The sequence below is a fragment of the Anguilla anguilla genome, chromosome 9, assembly GCF_013347855.1.
Source record: "Anguilla anguilla isolate fAngAng1 chromosome 9, fAngAng1.pri, whole genome shotgun sequence".
NCBI lineage: Eukaryota > Metazoa > Chordata > Actinopteri > Anguilliformes > Anguillidae > Anguilla > Anguilla anguilla.
The window spans coordinates 39,810,979-39,835,928 of NC_049209.1; the positions used below are offsets into that span (position 1 = coordinate 39,810,979).

At 38.7% G+C, this 24,950-nt stretch overlaps 1 protein-coding gene across 3 annotated transcripts in view; it reads left to right on the forward strand.

Moving 5' to 3' along the window:
- The window catches only part of LOC118235586 (contactin-5-like), a 350,615-nt gene that overhangs the window by 120,905 nt on the left and 204,760 nt on the right, over nt 1–24,950 (forward strand). For all 3 annotated transcript variants that reach the window (XM_035433068.1, XM_035433066.1, XM_035433067.1), the window contains exon 2: nt 16,582–16,710. In XM_035433068.1, coding sequence (XP_035288959.1) covers nt 16,656–16,710 — 55 coding nt within the window. In that variant the 5' untranslated portion in view covers nt 16,582–16,655. The remainder of the gene's footprint in view (nt 1–16,581; nt 16,711–24,950) is intronic.

The window sequence follows — 24,950 nt, forward strand, 5'->3', positions numbered from 1 at the left end:
CTCAGGCAAGCAGAGATGTGAGCGGAGACCTGTGTGTCAGAGGGGGGGAAGGAGAGAAAGAGTTAGGTGTCATCGGCATAACAGTGATAAGACAAACCATGGGCAGACATTACAGGACCAAGAGATTGGGTGTACAGTGAGAACAGGAGGGGACCAAGGACTGAGCCCTGGGGAACTCCTGTGGCAAGGGGGCGAGGTGCCGATACTGCACCGGCCTAGGCGACTTGGAAGGAGCGACCGGAGAGGTAGGACTCGATTCAGTCTAGTGCTGTGCCACAGATCCCCACAGCTGCCAGGGAGGACAGGAGGATGGGGTGGTCGACTGTGTCGAAGGCAACAGAAAGGTGGGGGTCTAGGAGGTTGTTCTGCAGTTCTCATGTCTTTCTCCAACAGCCTCACACGTTAAATACACACATAGTGTGAGCAGGCAGCTCTCTCAACAATAACAGTTGATTTGGCTGTTACCTTAGACCTGTCCAGTGTGCTAAAAACCTGCCAGGAGTTTCTTCCCACTGGTGTAGCTCTTAGCATCAAAGAGGTGTGCATGCTTCCTGATCACAACAGGGTGAGAGGGCACAAGGAGGATAATATAAAGTATTTACTAAAATGTCTAATCAAATCATGAACGATTTACAATAATATAGTGCCCTATTATAGTGTCCTTTATGCAAGTATTTTATAAACAAACAAAAGTCTGATAAACGATGCTAAGCTGTTATTTCTGTGCATGTGAAAACGTAAAGTGAAAGTAAGACAACAACATAGCTAAGTCACAATGTCAGCTATAAAAGCTATAAAAATGATAAGAAAAAATAACTCCAGAAACACATTCACACATCTTTGTCTAACTCCAGAGACATTTGCTGTGTAACAAGACCGCGGTGTAACTTTATCACTCACTCAGTCAGTCACAGACATTCGCGTTTGTAGGGCTGGCCCCGCTGTTGCAGTTCAGCCAAAAAACAATCATCCTAATATGGATCCTGCTATATTCTGTCTGAAAATCTCTGCTTTAATCTGATGGTTTAATCCAGGCTGCATTTTGGGTAATTAAACAGCATCTGTTGGCCGCAGATTTGAAATTCTCTTTTACAGAGCAACATGACCCCTTTGGAAATCGAACATACTGAAAATATATCGAATTAAAATATATTTCAGGAGATTACACATTACTTCCAAAATATTGGCAAATTACATATTATTTCTACTTTCACGTATTTATTTTAAAAATGCACTATTCTGTAACATCCATAGTCCATCCATCCATTATCTATACCCACTTATTCTGGTCAGGGTCGCGGGGGAGGCTGGAGCCTATCCCATTGTGTATTGGGCGAGAGGCAGGAATATACCCTGGACAGGCCGCCAACCTATCACAGGATCCATAGTCCATATTTTCTATATATTATAGTTTAATCACACGCTCAGCGTCTAGTGGTGGAAATAAAAATGCAGACAGTTATATTTAATGTCATTTTTGTGGATCAACTGTATGTGCATCACAAACACTGTGCAGTGCAAATACTTGGAACTTGTCTTTGAAATGCAAAATCTTTTATTTTCAGATTATGTTAACAAACCTAGCTGTGTACACACCTGCTTAGACACAGCAAGGTGGTTCTGCTTTTAGGAGCAGAATAAAAAGGAAGGTAATGTGTGACTTGCAAATTACGCTTGACCACTATGTGGTACTAGTCTAATCCTTGTACACTGAAAAAATAAAGCAAGGGACACTTGACTATAATAGTTTGTCAGTCTGGTGTACATTCATTCACATCATTGTTTATCTATATTCAAAGATTTTCAGTGTCCCATCCTGTCTCGACCCCAAATATGGTTGAATGTATAAAACAAAATAATAATGTTATATACTATTGATATTGGATAACGGATGATGACACAATAGAGTGTCAAATTGGTTAAGCTCATAATACTGTAAGAACATGAGCCTGCCAAATGATCTCTGTATCAAGTAAAGGAACTGTCTTGGCACTTTGTTGAATATTATGCCTGATACCTCATCTCTTTAGTGATATGGACTTACCAAACATGTAGACGTCGGTACTTAATATGTAACTGAAAAAAGTTTTAATTTGATAGGAACTTACTGTTCAAACTGAACTAAGGACACAGAGTGGGAAATATGAAAAAAAAAAAAAAAATAGAAAAAATTATATTTGCTATCTGTAGACAATAATACAGGCATCAAGCGATAGATACCATGTAATGTCAAACTTTATAAGATATCACTCTGAAACATTAAACAAGTTACAGCTCACAGTGTAGGTGCATCTCCAGTTGGGTTCTGAAGAGCTGAAGGGCTTGCTGGTTCTTGGTTCCTCTGTTTCAATATTGTTAACCATTTCAGACCCAAGAAACCAAGTGAGGTAACTGTGTAATAAACAATTTATTGATCGATCAAGTTTGGAGTAACAATAAAAAAAGCAGACCCGGCTGACTGCTCTCCAGGACCTGGTTTACAGACCGCTAACATAGTGTTGGCGGCAAGTTCAAGGCAGCGAAGACAGTCACAGAGTTTGTATTCTCTAGGTGGGTGTCACTGTTAGCATTACCCTCCGTGATTAATAATAATACGGCAATAATTTGTTGAATTAACTGTAAACATCTACTTTAGTAGAGGCTTCAGGCAAGCAGGCCTCAGAAAAGTGAGTAGCCACATCTGGTGGAATAAGATCTAAGATCACACACAATTAAAGTCTGTTCCAAAGTCACTTAAGGAGGAGATATGAGAAAGTCTCTGCTTTAAATCCAAGGTGCATGAACATTTGCATTTAATTTACATATATTAGGTTTAGCAGAATCTTGCATTATATTCAAAAAATGTGGAGAACCGCTGTAGTGTTGATCCACGATATTTCTGTATGCAGGTTGTGATTTATGTCTCTCTGAGTTAATTATACCTGTCATTAGCACATAACTGGAATCTTTGAAACCCCTTCAGTGGTGCTGGTTGACCCTAGCTGACTTTCAATCTGCAGACATCTTCCTGCAGCAAATTAGTCTACTATCATGTACCAGAAATATGCTATATCCTTCTCTGAACCATGCTGTGCATATTTAATTTTCCTGAATATGTCTTATTCCGGTGATGACAACACGCAACCAACCACTCAAAATATATTTTTGGAATTTGTTGGAACAAGAACGAATAACGGAAATGTTGATAAAATGCTTTGGTTTTCTTTGACGTGGCTCTGATACGTGCAAACATAAATGGGAGGTAACCGACAGAAAAATCAGAAAATATCAACCAAATTCACCCTACCCCACCCCACCCCACCCCACCCATCCAAGTAAAAAAAATCCTGAGGATAGGGGACAGGTAGAGACAGGGTTATTGATTTGTGTGGAAAAAGAACGTTTTTATTTTATTTTTTGGAGCTCATATTGCCTTAAGCTCTTGCTAGCCACCAGAGAGGTTAGTACCGTGCACTTGTCTCTGGTCCAAGTCCAACATGAATTAATCTAAGTACCTTTGGGAGAGATTACATTTGATTTGCCCTTCTTAACCAATGAGGAATTCTTACAGCAGCAATTTGTGTGAGCAAATTTGGAGTGATGAAAACTACCTTCTGCTTCCCCAAAACAAGAGTGCATGTCTTAATTACCATTTGACAAAACATTTAACAGCGAGGCAACAGGTTCTTGTTCTTCTTACAGAGTCCATTTAGAAGGTCTGGCTGAAGATTAGCCTGGGAGACCTGAGGAATGGGCACTCGCTTGGCTTGGTCTGAGCACCTCTCATTTACTTATTGCATAAAAGTAAAGGCTTTACAGGTTATAAAGGCCCATCCAAAGCACCAGGGGGATAGATTCAAACAATGTGCTTGAATGTACTACATGGTTTGGTCTCCATTAACCTGCTTATAAGGAAAGAAACATGTTGAGGGCACAGTTTTTTGTGTTAATTGCTTACTGTATGTAAATGTGGAACGTTCCCATTTGATCTTGAACACCAAAGGGCCCATTGAAATGAATGTGTTGGGTCGGCAGATCGCTTATAATTTTCGATTGCAGTTATCAGCAGGGCTTGAAATTGAATTTTTTTCTCTCAATTTGCTCTGAGCAGAACTGAAATTTTAACATTTCTGTTCTTTTGTTCTGCCTGCAACGTAACATTCATGAACCGGTTAGAACAGAATTTAAAAAATGGTTAATTTTGTTCCTTTTCTCCCATCTGGCAAAGATTGAAACCAGCCTAATAGCCTGCTTGTGACCGTGTTTCCAAAAATAAGTGAACAGTTATTTTTTAGTTGTGCAGCAGTCATTCTATGAGAGGATGGATGAGGAAAAACACAGTGCGCAGACAATACCACACTGTGTTAGCACTGAATAATTTGGCACAGCACCATGACAAAATAACCATGTTAGAATTGCTTTGATATCGGGAAATCCTGAGAAATGCAACTATCAAATCACTCACATCATCACAAGCAAATAATCTGATCAACAGGTATCTACAAGTTGTAGGGTAGCACCGAGGTAACTGATATACAGGCTTTATAAACCCGTCAACATTATCCATCTTGAGAGATAACAATTAGCATTTCTTTCTTCTTTCTTTCATTTTCATTCTACTAAGAACTTACACAGTAGCCACCCAGCTTTATCATGACACAATCGAGCAACAGCGTGGCGGCTCGGAGCTGCTCTGTAAATAGGCTAGACTGGCTCATTTTCAGTAAGAAAACCAAAGGCATAAACAATAATATATTGGACAACTCGTCTATCAATAAACTAGATACATTGCTGTACCATTGTGATTTAGGCGTACTGATTGGCAAGCTAGCAGAAGCAGAATCACTGGTGGAAGCATTAGAATACAGCAGCAGCAATTCAAAAAAACTGAGCATAATTCATGATTATCAACATTTCACATCTGTGATTGGTTGAAACCTCTTAGAAAGATGAAGCTCACACATAATTTTGTGGTGGCGATTGGCAGATTTTCATATTTAATAAGGACTACTTTTTTCTTTTTGCCAGTGATGTTTTTGACACCTTTGAATGCAAAACGTCTGTAATCTCTTTCATAAAAGGTCATTTATTTTGGTGGCTGGACCAGTAAAAATTCTAAGAATTTGTTGAATTGCACGGACCAAAAAAAAAAAAAGAATGTTATTAATGATTACCTAAATTTTCACTTGACGTTTTTGCTCAGGAACAATAATGTTGATTTTGTTCCTGTTTTGATTCCTGCAAAAACACCTTTCATTTTGTTTTAGTTTTCAAGCCCTGCTTATCAGGTCGATTTGCTCTTGTACAAATGGAAGTATTTTTTTTAAATTCACATTTTGTGGCAAAGAAATATTTTCACATCATCTGTGTAATCTTGGACTACCTCTACGGTCAAAAATAATCAAACATAAATAGTGAAATGTTGTCTAAATATAAAGACTATTTTGAATTTAAAAATGGTGAGCAGGTAGGTATTCCATGAACTGAAAGATGATTAAATGTGAACAGTGCTGGGAATGTATTGCACATACAGGGATGCACTTATTTATGCATGTGTGTGCATAGCAGATAACAATATCCAAACCTACACTGCAGAGATTTCATTGGTATAATGGACATATTTAAATGTGTTATCAGACAAATGGAAGCATTCAAAGTAAGACTAATATTAAAAAGTGCTCAAATAATGCATACACATGTAAACATCCTGTTTGCTCATAATTAAACACAGGTGCTGGCACACGGAAGGAAACGCACAGTTTATATTGCACTGCTCAGGCTGATTTACATGGAACTCCCCTGTTCAAATGAAACTGAAGCTTAAATGAGCTGCATTCACAATGATGGACAAGTGCATAAAGAGGAAAATACTGGAGTTAGAATATCACTGATAAACAAACAGAAATCCAGGCTTACTTATTAAAACCCAACCTCAATGATTGTACAAAAACATGGAGAAATATAGTCTGATGGTATAAACGCGGCAGAATTCTTAGTATTGTGACTACAGAAGATACCACTAGATAGATACCTATCTTTACTCAGTTATTGGGATGGCAGGTATGCAGTCTGCCAAGTTACACTTTGGTGGGGCATGCCCCATACCTATACAACAACAAGAGTTTGGCACTTTTCAGCGTTTCTTACAGAAATATCCACAATCCAATATCCAAATATACACAATGACTCCCAGCCCTTAAGAACATTAACTTCTGTACCCTCTGACCTTATATATACAGACATAATTCACAAACAACTTCACACATACACACATTGAAGCCCCAAACTTTGGCTATTTTGCGCCTTTTCTCCTTCTTCTTTTCTCCTTCTTCTTTCTCCTGCCAATTACATCATCACAAATGCTCAAGTACCACTATTAATAATTCTCCCTATTGGTCATTTACTGTAGCTACATCTGCCAATAACAACATTTCATCTTGAAATTAGGTAATTGCAGGACATACGATACATGGGGAAAAGGATGTTGTAAAAACGTTGTGGTCACCATCTTGGTTTTGTGTGGAAGCTAGCTTGTTTGCTAATAACTAATAATTGCCAAAAATAAATTGAAAGAGTTGCTTTCACAGCGGCATAATCTTTTTGGAAAGCTCATTTATTTCGTAAAAATAAATGAATTTGTAACCATTAACATTACTCTTTAACCAAAAATGGGTTAATCTGGGTACTCTGGTTTCGTTGGTTCAAATCCCAGCTCCTTTTTGTGTGGAGTTTGCATGTTCTTGCTGTGTCTATGTGGGTTTCCTCCAGGTATTCTGGTTTCCTCCCACAGTCCAAAGAGGTTCATTGGAGAGTTTAAATTGTCCCTAGGCATGAGTGTGTGAGTGAATGGTGTGTGTGCCCTGTGATGGACTGGCGACCTGTGCAGGGTGTATTCCTAGGATAGGCTCCAGAACCTCCTGCGACCCTGACTAGGAAATAGCATGTATAGATAATTGATTAATGGGTGAATACTGAACAAAAGCTAGCTAGCCAGTGACATTAGCTATAGTTAAAATTTAACTACAGTTAAGCAGCTAGCTGCTAGCAGTTTCCACCTGCCACCCATAACGTTAAAGTTAACTACCCAGCTAGCAAACAATAGAGCTGTCAGACGAGGGACCTCATAACTGACATTAGACTCGGGGGAACGCCTTGGAACCAAGTCAACCCGGGGGAAACCCCCTTGAAACTAATGTCAAGTCAGGGAGTCGCCGACACAAAAATTCATTGCAAACTACCGGTAACTTTCTTCCATCAATTACTCAGAAATGACATTGCATTGTCCATGTACATTACATGTACATATTAAATGAAAACCATGTATGCATGTGTATGCATGTCTCTCGCTTTAATTATCTTATGGTTCATACATTTATATGCATTATTTTCATGTTTTCAATGTAAAAAAGCCAAGAATGCATACATACAAAGCACTGTATGTCAACATCATTAACTAAAACTTAAAAAATGAGGCGAAGTTACAACAAACAAAATTAGCTATCTTAGCTCGCACAAATTAAACAAGCTCTATTTGAAAGCAATGCTAACCAATGTTACCCAAATTATTGCAAGTAATCTGGCCCTGTGTTTTTTCATTTTACCATCTGAAGAGAATGTGGTCATTCAAAGTTTGTGTCACATCAAAGGCACTGGTTTTGTGCTATCTTCTTTCTGCTGTCCATAAGGTTTCAGTCATCCAGGGGCTAGGAGAGGATTGTCTTGCAGGTCTGCTGACAAGGGGAAAGCTCTCAGTTGGTTCATCCAGCACTAAGCCTCATTTAGTTCAAACCCACATGTGACTGAACTGTAGTATGTTGAAAAAAAACTTCCCCAGTTTTTTCTTTCGTGACACTAGAAACTAATTTCCAGGATATGGTCTTTCTCACAAAACTTGTGAACAAAACACCTTACTATCAGTTTTGATTGCAATAAACGTATTATGAAAGTTTTGACATCACAATCATTGTCTCAATGTGCAAATGCACCTATTATGCAAATGCAGTTTGTGCAAGTTCTGGAGAACAGAAACTGGTGACTAGAGAGAGGTCTTTGAGGTGAAAATAAAAACAAGAAAAACAAATCTACTATATCTGGTTTTCAAAGTGTACCTTTATGATTATGACAACATAGCCATTTGCAGTGTTACTATGTTGAAAATTCATGGCAGGATGGAAACATAGTACAAACACTGATGAAATAATTCAAATTTTATATTCATAATGCTGACCTATGTGGCAACTGGCAGTTCTAGAGTTAAGAACTTTTGAAAATGGGCTTTCATGAGGCACTTGCACACATTTGTAATTTAACGTTTTAAAATGGTTTGTGTCCTTTTAAAATCCCCCACTGGGTACCTTGCTCAAGGGTACTACGGCACAGCTATGCTAGGTCCAAAATCTCAAGCCAATACTCCACACTGAATTTCCCTCCAACCACATTTATACACCACTTACGAGCTGTATGATAGATGCTCTTTTCAAAAATATGGTTGAAATGTGCTATTATTTGTATGTTAGGAAGGTGTTTGTGACTGCTTTGATAATGGGAACTGTAAAACACACTGTGCCCTCTGTCTTAAAGCTGCTATTTATCTATTATTATTAAAAGATACACCTAATGCATAAGTAGGGGCATAATTTGCCAATTAATCTAGTGGCAATACAATAACTTCCTTTAATATGCCTTTTTATCATGCTGATATCAAGAGAATGCTGTTTAATTTGTACCCTTTTAATTAAAATGAGATTTACTCTAACTGTACCGATTAGCCATGCTAGATCAGCTGCATAAGCCAAACTGTATAAGATGTATGTGGCATATATACAGACGTCTGAATCGATTTTTTTTTCTTGTATAAACAAAGCCTCCAGCAGGAAGAGTGATGCACTGGTGTAAACAGACAAGCCTCGTTCTCTGTCTGCTTTCGATTGTACCCCTTGGTGATCCCTAAGCACCAGAAACATTCAGGAGGGTCACTCTAGCCTTGGTGTAGAATGGCAGGTGGAGGTTTGTCTTGATAACGACATGATTCATTAATCTAACCTTTTCAGTTGACACTTTCCCTCCACCCTCTCAAAGCCAGCCACCTGGAAGTTTATTTATTTATTTTCTGGTATAAGGCACCCCCCACACACACACCTGGTAGACTATGTGAGGGTGAGGCAATGTTTTGTTGCACGATGAACACGTCTGACTGAAATGAGATTGGCCCCACCCCCTCCTCCTTGATGCTCTCAGCCCTTCTGTCTGCACCGCCTGAATTTATGGGGGCAGGGAGAGCAGTGGCTGACAGAGCCGGCTCACGGGCAGCTCAATGTGGCCTGTTAATTTTACATGAAGTGGTGGTTGGAGCACAGTAGAACTAAGTTCCTCAAGCACAACAGAGGTTGCATACCTGACATACAGATGGGTGACAAATTAAAGGAAAAAGGAATAAATGAGTGGAGAAACATAACGAATGCAGCTTCAATGCAGGTATACTGCATGATACAATTAAGCAATTAACATCCTCTCATGCTCTGTGGCAGCTGACCTCGATTTTGGATCAAGATGGCAAGAGGAAATATCTAAGTAACTTTGAAAGTGGGTTCATTATTGGGGCACGGATAGCAGGAGTTTCAGTTACAAAGACTGCTCAACTGGCTAGTGTGTCAGTACAAACAGTGACTAAAGTGACATCTGCATTTAGAACTATGGGAAAGACATCAGTAAATAGGGTCAGAAATTGTGGATGACAGCACACATTTGATGACCATGATGCTCCTGCATTAGTATGATATGTAAGTAAAAACAGAAGACAAACTCTTCCTCTGGTGATGTAGGATGTCAATGCAGGATGTCAGAAGATTGTGTCAGCAAGAACGGTCAATCGACAACTACATAGAGAGGGATATTATAGTAGGGTCGCAGTACATAAACCCCTCATTACAAACATGAATGCACATTTGAGAGTTCAGTGGTGCAAATACAGTAGCCACTGGTCTACAGAGATGTGGAAAAAAGTGATATGGTCAGATGGGTCATCCTTCACCATATTCTTGACAAGTGCATGTGTGGCATACTGTACAACAAGAGAACGTTACAGGCCCAGTGAGGGGGTCTGGTGGCTCTGTAATTCTGTGGGGGGCATTTTCTTGGCATGGTTTTGGTCCTCTTAGAGAGAAGGGTCACTGCAAATCAATACAAAGTTATTCTAAGTGATCCAAGCCTTTATCCTATGATGAAACCTTTATATCCAGATGGGAGTGGTCAATTCCAGAATCATAATGCCCCCATCCACAGGACGTGAGGGGTCAAAGAATGGTTTGATGAATATGAAAATTATGTGAATCATATGCTATGGACTTCACAGTCACCAGATATAAACCCAATTGAACACCTATGGGAGATTATGGACTGACGTGTTAGACAGAGCTCTCCACCACCATCATTAAAGCATCAAATGAGGGAATATCTTTTGGAAGAATGGTGTTCCATCTCTTCAGTAGAGTTCCAGAGACTGTTCTGGCAGCACTTTATGATGGTTTTTCCTTTAATTTGTCACCTGTCTTTAGCTGCTGCAGCCTGAAATCAGACACAAGTAAACCTATTAAAGAGGAAAGCATGTTTTTTGTGTCATGAATAGATCCATTCATCAATAAACCAATTCACTCCTAAGAAAGATTTTCTGGTTTTTAGTGGCAGCTGCCATATATTGTCCTTGTACTGTTGCCAACTAGTCACGTTTGCATTAAAAAAAAATAATTCCCCATCTTTTATAATTGCAATCTAGCAACTATTAAAATTAATAAGGAATGATTATTAAAGATGGGCACTTAATATGCTCACTGGAAAAATGTCTATACATTATATTAAAAATTAATATATTACTTTGTATTAAAATGTAAAAGTTTTTTTTTTTTTTTTTTTTTTTTCAGCGGGCCCCAACTCCCAGAATTAAATAATGTGTCCATGGCATCAGTTTTAGCATAACCTTACTGAACCATTAATAGCCCATTCTGAAAACTTAAGGGCCATATTTACATATTTAGCATGTTGCAAATTGCTGTCATTGCCACAAAACTATGCGTTGCCGCATGTTTTCAATTTAGCGGGGTATTTACTAAGACAGGTTATGTGAATGAGCACAGCTGTAGCGAGTTCATTTAAATGCATCGGCGGTATTTAAGTCTTGGGCATTTAAGGAAAACAACATTGTTGTACCACTTGGATTTTGGACAGGTGTCAGGATCTAAGGATGCAATGGATAGGCTCTGTCATCTAAAAATTTTAACATGTTTCATTAGTAGAAACTTAATAACAATTTTTCATATTTTAAGTTGTTTAATTCCATACCCAATAGCCAACCGTCTCCAGAGTCACCATCTCTCAACTTCTTTAAAAGGCAACTGTTCCTAAAGATGAAGGAGTTGTGTATTTTAAAAATATTTTAAAAGATTCTCTCTGCAGTTCACAAACGTAGGGGAGAGTTGGCATAAATATACTGCTTGATAGCCTACAGGTAACACAATCAATAACAATGTACAATGTAGGTACTGTAGCCATTTCAGGTTTTTACGTGTGCAATTCAGTCCGCTACCACCTCCCAAAGGAATGGAGCAATGTGATAACCTTTGCGGGAAATATTTCCGAAAAGTTGTTTTTGAGCAAGCTTAATAAAAAACTGTTCTGGAAGTAATTTCCAGGTACAAGGCTTTATTTTTATTTGCAATCAACCGAATCATACATCGTTAAAAAATTAGCTGTCCTCGAAAAGTTAGTATAGTTTTTGCTATGTATTCTAGCGGGAATTGGATTCTATGTGACCAAAACAATTTGATGCCCCTGTCTGTATCAATGTATAGTGGAGCTATGCTGCATTTGAGTTGCTATAAGGAACAACATGATTTTTTGCTGTTGAAAACCATCTATATGTATTTTCCTTTTGGGGAGACCTTAGACATTAAATGGAGCTTAATTTCTTTAATACATTTTAATTATACTCATCAACGTGGTTGACTTTTTAAGTTAGTTCCCTGTTTGATGTTAAATGTGTTCAGCTAATTGCTTGCTGTGTTGACATAACCTTATCTGGATGGTGTCTTAATGGAAAAGAAACAGCTACCTGGTCAAATGCATTTATAATAAGCGTGCACCAGATTGATCCGCACTGTAGGCTATTTGCTTTCTAAAAGCTTACCTGGGTGTTAAGAAACAAACAAAACAGCTTTCCTCATCATTACCACAACTCAGTTCATGGTATATTACAAAGTTGCTTGTGTGTCTGTTTTTTTAAGTACAGTCTATTTTAGACTGATATTTTAGTATTTTAGAATAAAACCTCATGCTTCATAATATGAGGATGTTGCTGGTGCTGTTTCCTTGATTAACATTAGTATGTGCAAAAAAACCTGCATATGCACATTATAGGGCATTCCCATTTATTGTTACAAATATTCTGTACCCAATACAATCATACAGATCAGGTGGTATGAATGTGACATCAGGTTGCATATCTTGGGTTTAATTGTATCTAACACAAATAAGTTAGGAGTGTAATTACAATGGCTAATGACTACTGACATGTAAAAGCTGTTTGGAGTCAAATTTCATATTGCTAGGCGCAATATTTTCTGAATAAATGAGCAAAATCTGAAAACTGTTACACTTATGGGACTCTCCCTACTCAAACAAGCTGATGATGTCTCTTCTTAAGAATAACCATTCTGAACTTGTGCTGGAAAGAAGTAAACCCCCACTTTTTGTAGACGTTAAAAAACAAACGCAATTAACTTTGCCGCAAGGGCCACCAGCCATGATAAATCGTAATGTTTGGGACAAATGACTGCTTTTGATTAGATGGGTGTGTTTAATTGCTTCCTTAGTGCAGGTAAACGAGAGCTTTATTTAGTTTTGATTCTATTCTTTTTATTGCCTTTGGAGTCTGTTATTGGCACATGTTATATGTTCCCACTTGGAGGTAGGGTTATCTATCATGGAAATATAGCACTGAGCAATTTAATGTGTAATGTTGATGCCTTAGTGACACTGGATGCAATGTGAACTTTTTCAGAGATGCGCTACCATGAATGTCTTTGCACTTAAGGTCACGTTACAGTGAAGTCTTCCTTTGTTCTCACACACAGCACGATTCTCATCATTAAATCAATTTTGAAATTGTTTATTTGAGACCAGTATGAACAAAATGTATTATATTAGTCAAAATACTCCGTAAGAGTTTATTTTACATTGAACAATTTGCTGTGTATATATTTAGAAAAATAGCAAATCAACCAGCTTGTTCTCGTCTAAGGGGTTTGCTTTTGCACTAAGGATATAATTTACCTGTTTGCTTTGAAATCTTTATTTAAATGTATAAAAAAAAAGATTGTGGCGTCTATCATGTAAATACTAGTGTCGAATATGGATGGGCATTGCTTAGATTGTGCTGATACTGGTGCTGAAAAGATCCTTTAAAATGGTACCAGTGCCTAGATGGTCCATGGACTGATACCATAAGTAAAATTAAGTGCATTTAACTGGCAATGCCCATATTGTGGCACTAACAAGTAATGTGTCAACTAATTACCCTAAAGTTGACAAACCATGGTCAAGAAAGATTTAAACATTGTCCCAGCTGGAAAATGCATATTAGATATTTTAGGAGCATGATTACCAGAAAAAGGTTCTTCTCTGTCAATGAAACCATGTAAAACCAAATGGAGAAGTTGATATTTTGCTGTAGAGTACCATTCAAAGTATGTCCGTTTTTATCCCAGATTTGTGTAAATGGAGATATATATATCACGTCAAACATATTTGTGCTAACAGAGCGTAAGGAATTACTGAGGGCTATTATTGAGGGCTTTGGAAACACAGCTCTTGTTAATCGCTGAAAATGGCAAGAAAGTCCACCAATGTTTCAAAACTTTTAATGAAGTTTCAGAGAAACTCGCAACATATTATAATGCTGATCATCTCAGAAAGAAACCACATTTCTGTGAAACTGCCCACAAATTTCTCAAGGCTGCTAGTATTTTTGATCTTAAGCAAGTGTGCAGACTTGATGTGTCAACCCTCCCACTACACTCAATTCTGGGTTTTGACTAAAACCATTGAAGGCGTGCAGCAGGGGCTTAGGTGAGTGATGCTTCTGTTACTTGTAACTTCCCTTTTGGAGCACCAGATAGGGGTGGAAACGAGTGGATATTTCTACTGGTAGCTCAGGCATTGTATTTTAAAGTGAGAGTCCGAAATCTGCATTTGCGATTCGATCCAGTAGGTACCGGTCGAATGAGAACCAGTGCTACTGGGTTTTGGTACCCAGCCATAGTGAAGAATTGTCCTCAGGGTTATCTTGCTTAGTTCAGGGAAACTTCTGCATTGGTATCAGGAAGCTTTATTTGCATCGTAATTTATAGGATGTGCTACATACAGTCACATATCTGCAGATGCATTCATGCTAATGTCCTTATCCAAAGACTCACCCTAAGAAATGATCACTACTATTTCAATATAGCCACAGGAAGCCTTTTTAGTTTCATTATATGACAGAAAACATTTGTAGGAAAAGCCACAGAGGAATTACTACTTTTTCCTCAGAATAATCTAGTGAAGAGCAGAAATGACTTCAACACGCTTGGATAACCTAAAATGCCTATTCTATCACTTGCATACCACATGTCACTTTCTCATTTTCACAGCTGAGCAGAAACAGGACTGATTTACTAATTAAACTCAGTTTGTCCACACATTGTGGTGGACTCATGGATGGATTACATAACATTGAGAGCATTCTGGACACTACAGTGACAGGAGGTTCTGTGAATTTTGCCTTCATAAACTGCTTTAATATTGTCGATCCTCTCTTTTTTATTTCTCATTGTTCTCATTTTCTCTCGATAACTATTTTTTTTCACAGTAGTCCCTTCTTCTCTTGTTTTCTCTTTCTTGTTATCTTTTTTCTACCCTCTTTCATTAAATCTAATGTAGACTGCCCACCAGGTCAAAGATATTGCTGTTTTCAGTTCTGTAGTTTCAGTCACAATGTAGTTACAATGGTCATTGCCTTTCTAAGGTTAAAACAATGCCAAGATATCTGAATCCAGAAAGTGTCCACATACCATGTCACATTTTATGTAAGCTTTTTTCTCCTCTTGTATTTGTTTGGGTTATTGCATGTGTAATAACTAATCATTTTACATTGCATAATAGTGATTTCCTATTATGATGTAATTCCAATACCTCACTTGACAGTTGTTTTCTTTTTAGTTTGGTTTATTTATTTCTTGGGCCATGCACCAAATGGTGTCTGGTCTACATGGGCTTACAAGATGTAGTTAAGCATATCTTCAAGCAAAACTATCTTTTGTCATAAATTGCATTTAAAAATTGTATACACTTTCAGCTTTCAGGACAATAGTGCCTGAGATAACTGAGCAAATCATTCATAAGTTTAAAGTTCTAAATGTCGATATGCATGTAATGTACTTACATTGCATTCACTTCCAGTATATCCAGTACTTGCATCTTTATTGTTCTTTTGTCCATATAAATGCTTTTTGTAATTGTATTATGGGTTTTCACAGTGGCTTATTGAAGAACTTAACAAAAGTGAATTTAAAGTGAAAGTAGTCTTTCCTTGGAAGTCCTTGGTATAATGGCTTTTAGATATATAGTATGCACATTTTTTTCCAATTTTTTTTCCAGTGGTGGCAAACAAGTTGGAAATGAACTATGCACCATAATTTTGTAACTAGCTGATGTGGATTTCGTGAAACACACACACACACACACACACACACACACACACATTTCTTTTCCTTTTTTTATTACATTTTTCACTTTATTTTATCTAAATTATGTGTGTACTATGAATACTTCCTCACATATTTCATAGGGTTTGATGCTTAAGTCCTGATGGTACGCTTGTCCCTACTGCCATCATCCATGTCTCTGCTGTGTTTTGCCACTAAATTATAATTTTAGTGTTATTTAAGAGTAGTGCAAACTTGGCAGAAATAGCCTTTTTAATTGCAAGGGGATAAAATTAAGAGAGGGAGACTCCCACCAGATAATTGTTCTCAATCTCCATCTCCAACAGTGAACTGCAGTTTTGCCCTTACCTTCCTCCCTGCAGATGACGGTCATCTTTGTCCTACCTTCAACTTGCACATTAGGACACAAGCTTTTTCACTCTTAAAAAAATTGAAAGAAAAATAACATGCGGTCAATTGCTATAATTTGGATAGAATGACAATAAGAGGCACAGTAAATGAGTAACTGTGTTAGGGACAGTAATGGCTTATATGGAGCACATACTACTGGGGACAGAAGGGTCACCTTGGATGCCACAATCTGGAAAGTTCACTTTCCACAGAAAATCTTCTCACATTACCATAAGCCTTAGCAGGGTTAAGAAAAGGAAGAGACAGCATGTTGCAATGTTTTTATTTTCACGCTCTCTTTGTCTGTCAATGCCTCTCTGTTTTCCTCATTTAGCTTTGAACCCTGATTTCATAGTTATTGCCTCAGGACAGGGACAATAACTAGGAAGTCAGGGTTAAAAATTGTGATTCTTGCACTTTTAAACTGGTGTTCTAATTTTTCTGTTTTGTTTACCAGGCACAGCTTTAATGAAGAATAATCAGGCCTGCTAACAATCTTGTTAAGGGGACACAATACCCTCAAGACCAAGTATGGGGTCACCATGGAAACAACTCCTCCTCCTGTCAATCATCAGTGGCCTTTCAGGTAGGGACTTGCTGTTTTGAGATGTTTGTAAATTAGCTCAGACAAGTTTCTACTCTTTGCTTTATTTAATTTAAAGAGCTAATATCGCCTCACTTGGACCAAAAAGTTCAATTACTGTATACAGCAATATCATACAGATTGTAGTACTGTCACAAAAAAGAATATGTAATGAACCCTTAATTAAATAAATAAAAAACATGCTTCAGAGGAGGGCACATGCTTGTCCAAGCTTTCCTGAATCTGTAGTGGCAGATGAACATAGTCATAGTACACTATTATGCTCAACAAAGTTGAATGAGACAGTGGGTCTTAGAGAGCCATGGGGTCTGCTGGGTTTTGTTGTTAATCAGCGCTTAATTGATCAATTAAAGCCGTTGATTATGCAGTTGACTCACCTCACTAAATTCCTGAGTTTGAATTGATTGCTGATTTTAAGGTGAAAACAAAACAAGCAGCTGAATCTGTGGTCCTCCAGGCCCAGAGTGGCAGGACATCCTTGGAGCTACCCAATCAAACTGCATTTTGACAGTGTGAAAATAGCGCTGTCACCCTCAGTGCAGGTGAATTCATTTTGTCGGACCACCTCTTGTTACCTTTCAGTCGGTGTCAGATGCATCCTTCAACTTGTTGCCCCTCATGAAAATTAATCAGAGTGAAATTTAATTTCCGCCCCACTGCAGGGGTTAACGGGTGGAGGGGAGGGGGGTCAGCGTTGTCTGTGTCACACTTTGTTTTGTCATCATTTGAATAAGTAACAGGTGGAACACACTATATTAGATATTACCATTTGAGACTCATGGCGAGATTTAAAATTAAACTGTCAATTGGGCAGAGAGAGGTGGGCTCCCACCCTGGGAACTCTCAGCTGGCCCGCAAGTTTTCAATATGCTCAGAGTCTAGAAAATTGGCAGGGCTGTCCATAGGAGAGTATACTCCATGGCAGTCTGCTGTGCATGTGCACAGACCTTCACACCGGCATTGGGATTAACAGAACACATGCACACCGCAGAATTACTAGTGTTAAATCTACTCTAGCACTGTTTACTGTATATGAGTCTGACAGGCAGCAAATGTGCCCTGTTAGAATTAAAACCACTCTTGGAGTTGGTTTTATGCATTTTGACGTGTATGCAGAATGAAGCCCGTTAAAAACTCAAGTTGAATTTCATTTTACACAGAAAAATACACATTGCAATATTGTTCTATTTCTTTCTCCAATGAACACTGAGCTTTCTGTGTAATAAAAGACTGGTCAATTCACAGTAAAATGTTCAGAGTATCACATCTGACAGAGCAGGATATTTACTACTCTGAATACATTTTATTGGCATCAGACTCATACAAACACTGAAATTAAATTAACACTGAATGTTTTTCACCATGGTGCGCAACAAAAACTGTGATGGGTGCTTGGATGAAGCCACCACTTGCAGCGATTTCAATAACCTGAAAATTGACATGTTGAAGCCATTACACATGTTGGAGAACTCGCTCTCTCTTACCCCTGCAGGCAAGTTGGCATCGCAGAGGTACCCAGAGGTAGCAGTAAATAATAGCAAGGCTCTCACAAGTGTATTACGCCAGACTATCCTTCCATGGTATTGCAGTCAGATTAACAGGGCTGTTCTGTGTTTTTTTGTTTCAGTAAAAATGTGGGCCTATGTTGCATCATTTAAAGCACACTGCAAAAACAGCAAAAAGGTGATCTGTGAGCTGACAGCAGAAAAAAAATGCTCTACATTCTGACAGGCTTCTTTGTCCTATGCTATAACAGTGGGGGGGAGTAGTGTTTACAAGTGGCTCATTAATGCAATTGGTCTTTCGAATCAACAGGTAGCCTAATTTCTCTGTCATTTATTTTCCTTTCACAATTTGCTGCTGCTGGTGAAGTGTTTCTGAAGCAGGCAGCACTTCACAATTAATATGAGTAAAAGAAAAATAACTCCCACTGGTGCACATTGGTGACACTCACCAAAGGGTCCAAAGCAGTGAAATGTATTGATTGCATTCAGTCAGGCTTTAGCTTTCACTCTGCTTTTAATTAATTGTTGCACAACAAAAACATACAACTACTCCTGCTGAACAAGCACACCATAATATAACTCACACCTCACCAATAAATAAACAACACAACACAAGTTCCTCTTGTGTGCTGTACTGTAATCCTTTTCAAGCAATATATAGTGGATAATAGCAAACATGCATGATGCCCGGTAATTGCTACGGACAGACTTCCCTGCCTTTTAAGCAAAGGTAGAGGTCAGACTGCCTGTCGGGTCAGCACCAGTGTGAACAGTCTCACGTCCTGATTGGGGCAGGAGCCACAGTTTCACAAAATAAATATGTAACTTGATCACTTGTCAACCTCCTCTGGAAAACTACAGTTCCCTTTCCTATCCACAACTGATGACAGTTTGTCCTGCTTAGGTTACTATAGGAGGACCTTGTCACTTTGGTGGATTGTGCTTTCTAGTGTCCTCTTGCATCTATCTGCATCCTGTCTTCGTTTTTGATTCCTTGCAGCATCAGTAAGCCTAAGGGTGGAGTTCTGGGGTTCAGCTTCTGGAACAGTGGTGGCCGACCACTCTGGTAGTTTGGTTCTGATTTGACGGTGGAAGACTGCAGCCTGCGACATAGGAATGTTAGTAGAATGTCCCCGGTTCTGTCCTTCTGAATGAGCAGCACGCATGGCTTTGCAGAGTGGTTTGTTTTGTCGTTGGACTCAAGGCCAGAACAAAGTTATGCGGCGGTGCTGGATACTGCTCTCATCAAGGTATGCCTTGAAATCACTAAAGATTAGAGGGGCTCCATTATCAGTCACAATGGATTTTGGGTAATCCTGGATAGAAAATTTCTCCTTCAGAGTTTTGATTAAGTGGTGATGCAGCTGAATATTTTGACCTCAGTCCACTGTGAATAGTAGTCTGTAGTGATGAGATGTCCCCCTGATTGGAAAGGCCCACACATGTCATTGGCTAGGACCTACCGTGGCTTTGAAGTTAGTTCCTTTCTGACTAGGGATGTGAGCAATTTGTTGATTTGTCGATTGTAAGTCGTGAGCACTTGTCGAATGTTAAATAATCGAGCATTCGTTTTTTTTCTTCTTTTTTAAAAATTCCCAAACCGTTCAAAATAAAAGATGTTACCTAGGCTACTGCTCTAAATGGGTAACAGAGGGGGCGGGCATGGCTTGTTGTCATTCACTTTAATGTTAACCACTGTTTTGTGCAAAATTTGTGCTGCCAAATTAGCATACACCACATTGACATCTATGATGTTGGCTCCCCTAAGAACTAAATATCTGAGGCCAAAGGATCATAGGAAATAAGCGCCCGACTTCGTAGTGAGACCTCATCATTGTGACAGCTGTCCAGCTGAAACCACAACAGATTTAACTGCTAAAATGGTAACGAAAGACATGCTCCCCATAAGCATAGTAAAGGGCAACGGGTTTTGGGACCTACTGGCACTTGTTGTGCCCATATATAGAGGAGAGTCGGTATAAATGTAATCCATCATGAATGTAACATGGTCAATAACTTCTTGTGCACTGCTGCTACCGTAGCCATTTCAGGATTATACACACAATGCAGTCTTCTACCGAGTGCCAAAAAAAAAAAAAAAAAAACTCTGACAACCTTGTTGTGGGAAATATTTCTAAAAACTGTTTTTGAGTAACTGTGCAGTCTTTCTTCATTAATAAAGCCCCATGCTTCATAATCTGAGAATGTACGTAGCTGGTCACAGATTACCATTGAAAATGTGCTTCCTTGATTAACATTAGTATGCACAGAAAAATCCTCCATCTGCGCATTATAGGGCATCTTAATTTACTGTTACAATAATTCACCCCCTCTGTTACAATTATACAGACTAGGTCATATAAATGTAACATTGGACTGCTTGTACTTAGCTTTGTATCTGACTCAATGAAGTTATGAACATAATGGGTAATGACTACTTACATATAAAAGCTGTTTGAAGTAAAATTCCGTAGTGTTTGGCAAAAAAAACTGTTATAATCCAAAAACTGTTATATTTCCACAAGCTCTCCCTTACTCCTGTGGGATGTACTGTTGCTCGAAAAACCATCACAGCTTGACATGAATGTAGTGAAACACATCCTCTCTCTGTACCATCCAAAGTCAGACAGTGTTGTGATAACCATCTATGCGCGGACAGCAATAACTACACTGAGGGCTCTATTTTAACGATCTAAGCACACGGTTTAAAGCGCATGGCGCAAGTGCATTTAGGGCGTGTCCAAATCCACTTTTGCTAGTTTAACGGCGGATAATCTGAGCGCAAAGTAAGGCGCATGGTTCAAAGGGGTTATACTTTGTCTCTTAATTAATCATAGGCGTGTTTTGGGCATAACATGAAATAAACCAATCAGAGTGTCATCTCCCATTCCCTTTAAAAGTCAGGTGTGCTTGCACCTTGGCGGATTGCTATTATAATGGCGGATTTGCCAAATAGTAGGAAAGAACGCTTCTCTGCTGAGGAAACAGATCTGCTCGTGTGCAAAGTGAAAACGCACGAGCAGGCCATCTACTGCAACAGCAGGATTTCACCAAATATTATATTATGAATATTATGTTAATATATATAATACAATGTAAATATATTACCAATATTATGACTAACCATTATGGCATGTATTTTTTTGTGCACCCGCCTATGTAGGCGTATATTACTATCTTAATAATGCGCCCTTAAAATAACAGTAAAATACTGCGCCATTGACTTAAGACCAGGTTTTTGTTGGTCAATCACGCAATCGCTTTCCGCTGCCTCAAGATAGTAATGCGCCAACAATGCGCCTGACCACACCTAATTTTAAGACCAACACGGCCATGGGCGCTCAGATGGACGCAAGTACATTTGCTATTTAAAGAACGTGGGTGCTGGATGAGAAAATGACAACTGCGTCGGTCTGAAACTAGCAAAGACACTTGCGTTGTGCTTGGCGCCGCTTTACGCCGGGTGTAAGATAGAGCCCTTAGTCTGACATGGCTATAACTTTCCACTTCATTGAAGATTGGGTCATGAGTTAACCTGTGCTGTGAGTGAGGCAGCATACAACTATACAACCAAAATATTTTTTTTACATTTCTACATATTAATCTCATGGTCCACACTGATTTCAAGTAGTGGTGTTTTTATTAGCGGTATCCTGCATCAAATGGTAAAAAAAAAGCGATTAGTCGGCTTCAGACAGCAGCTAGTCGACAGTCAGAAATGTGTGCCGTTCACATCCCTATTTCTGACAGTGCGGTCTGGTTGTAGTGGTTTGCCATTAAGCTGGCATGCTGTACAGGATTTGACAAGCAGTTCAGCTTCTTTCTGTTCTCTCAGCATCTTTCTCACCATGCCTCTGTTCTCAGCCACTGTTTTTACTATTCCCTACTTCCCTTCATGTGCAAACATCATAGTCTGTTTCTGTGCTGCTAGTGGCATGGTGATGTGGCTTCCTCATTGTCTGTCCAACACTCTGGAGTTCTGTTTAAATTTGGTAGGCAGTAGGCACTGTCACAGTTACTCCAATTGCCATTTCAGATACTTGCTCTCAGAATGGCAAGGACTGTGTCTTCTAGTCTTTTGGAGTAAATATACACAGTACTATGTAGCAGGCATGATTCTGGCGGGATGACAGTTAAACATGAAATTAATCAGCTGCCATTCTGAGGCCAAGGCTTGTATACAGCTTTGAACCTGTAGGCTGCAATCCTATCGCCCATCTCAACTATTTTCGCTGGGAGTTTTTTTTACTTAGGAAAGTGGATAGTCTCCAATGGCCTGTGGTTGGTGATCATTACAAAGCCACAGAGAAATACCTGGAATTTCTTGCAGGCCTTCTCTATAGCAAGCACCCCTCACTTGGCCTGGTAGTCACGTTGCTCTGCATCTGTCAGTGCATGGCTGGTGTAGCACACTGGTCTGTGTACACTGTCTATTTGTTTTTGGTTCATGATAGTTCATAGCCCCATTGGAATTGTATCTTGACGGGAGCAAGCCATTGTCAGTGAGCTTTAATCCCACAAATGCTGCTTCCTGTTCATTTCTGTTCATCACAAATGCAACAAACTGATTTCACTTAGAGTCAGGACTGGTTTACCCATGCTTTTCATAATGACATAACACCATACAACTCTTTGTGCTGAACACACCACCAGTAGGCGTTGCTGGCTCAACTAGCAGCTTTGTTTATTGTGAGCAAAGCCTGTCTTATTCACAATATGCATGGGGTAACCAATAATTGCAAGCGCTTTGTGTACAGTAAGTGTGAGCACTACAAAATCCATCCCGTAAAATGAGGATTGAGGCAGCTTTTAAGCCTCTAGTGTAAGGTAAAATGAAACTTTTAGGAATTATGCTTCTCATTTTAGGTTACAGTATACAGCTAGGTCCATTATGAGAACAAATGCCAACTCTGCAGTCAGCTTTTATATTGCTCCTTTGCAGTAAAGCTAAATGGTGTTTTTCATCACCATCCTACTGGTTTGTTCAGAATTCTCTTAAGTAAGAATTAGCGATTTACTCAACTGTAAAGTATTTGTCCTTCTCAGGTTTGGCTGGATTTACAGTACATCAGGAGGAATTACAAAGCCTTTTTGCTCATCCTACAAATACAATGTTTCAAAAAACAAGGGTGGATTTGAATTGAAAAAGCCCACTGTAGGAGAATAGAAAGTCCTTTCCTATCAAGTATCCTTGAGAAAGATGGCCTTCTCTGTAGAGACGGGATTTGATTACTTTCTCCCCAAATATTTATGTATTTATTTATTTACAAATGTACGCATATAAAGCTTTATTTGCTATTTGACCCTGACACCCTCTCACACACACATAGTGTCCAAACAATTTAAGTGTAATTGACCTCAGTGCATCTATTTCTTGCTTGTTTGAAAATATACTGTTTTATATATTTTTGACCTCTGGTAATTTTTTAAATCTTAGGTCGTGCAAAACATTGGCTGACTTTGAGAGGAAAGGTGTCAGAAATTGAGCTTTGGTTGTAAATGTTTTTATATTGTGCTTCTGTTTTGATTCTGTATACAGTTGTATTTGATTTGACCTTATTTGTCAAAAGTAACATATTTTTTGAGCTATAGGTGGAATACTGTCTATATAGTTGATTATTCAGTTGCAATAATAAATGACAAGTACTTGTGCAGTAGTGTTAATGGTATGGATCTGATGAGGATCTGCCAGTTTGTTTAGACTGGTGAGGGAGAGATTGACAGTTGCTGTGAGCTATCTGAATGTGATGTGGGCCATTAGCATTTTGCTGTCATGCAAGGTTTTATTTTGGTCTGTCACTGTTTAAATGTTTTTAGTGTATTATTTGAGCTGCTACTTTTAGCTTATTTTTTATTTCCTCTTTACTTTTTGGGATAACTGTAAATACATTGTCACATTCATTTTTGCTCTACATTTATAATACCGCCAACATATGTTTGTACTAAAATCTTGCCTACTGCACACCCCAATCACCTCCCTTGGTCATGAGTACTGTTCCCTCTTCCTGACAATCCTGGGTGGTACTGTAGCTTTAGGTGACCCTTTTAATGTCATGTTAAGTAAATACCAGCTTAGCAAAATAATACTCCTTTGCTAAGCTGGTTGAGAAAATGGTCCACACAATAGTTCTTAATTTCTGAATATGAAAATTAATCTCATAATCACTCTCACTGAAAAATTTAAATAAAAGCACAACTCATGTATTTGAAGTAAATGTATGGGAAATAAGCAAGATTACTTTACAGTTTATTCCAGTCGTTTATTCCAGTCTATTGCTAAAGTTTTTTCAACTTGAGGGCGTACTGCTTGCTTGCTGATGTCTTTAACAAACATTTTTATTAAGGACGTTGTACTCCTACTTTAACCCAAAACATTGGTGCCTGTGTTAAATCTCTGTTTGAACCACCCTTGAATGACAGACCCTGAAGAACTGTCTTTAGGATTAAGAAGGAAAAAAAAACAACCAACCAAGGTGCAGTTTGTGCTTAATGATATGGACATCAATATGAGTGCTGGCTTGGATGAGCAGGGCCACGATTTATCAGGTGTTCTACCCTCTCCTTAATGTATGTCCCATATCAATGAAAATCACAAGACATTTTTTCTCTGGTTCCCGTCTAATGTCTGGTCCAAACAGCTGTACCAGTTGATGTCACGTCATCACATAGCCTAAAGTTAAAGTTGATTTAAATATATTTACGAAGATGCGGAGTTGA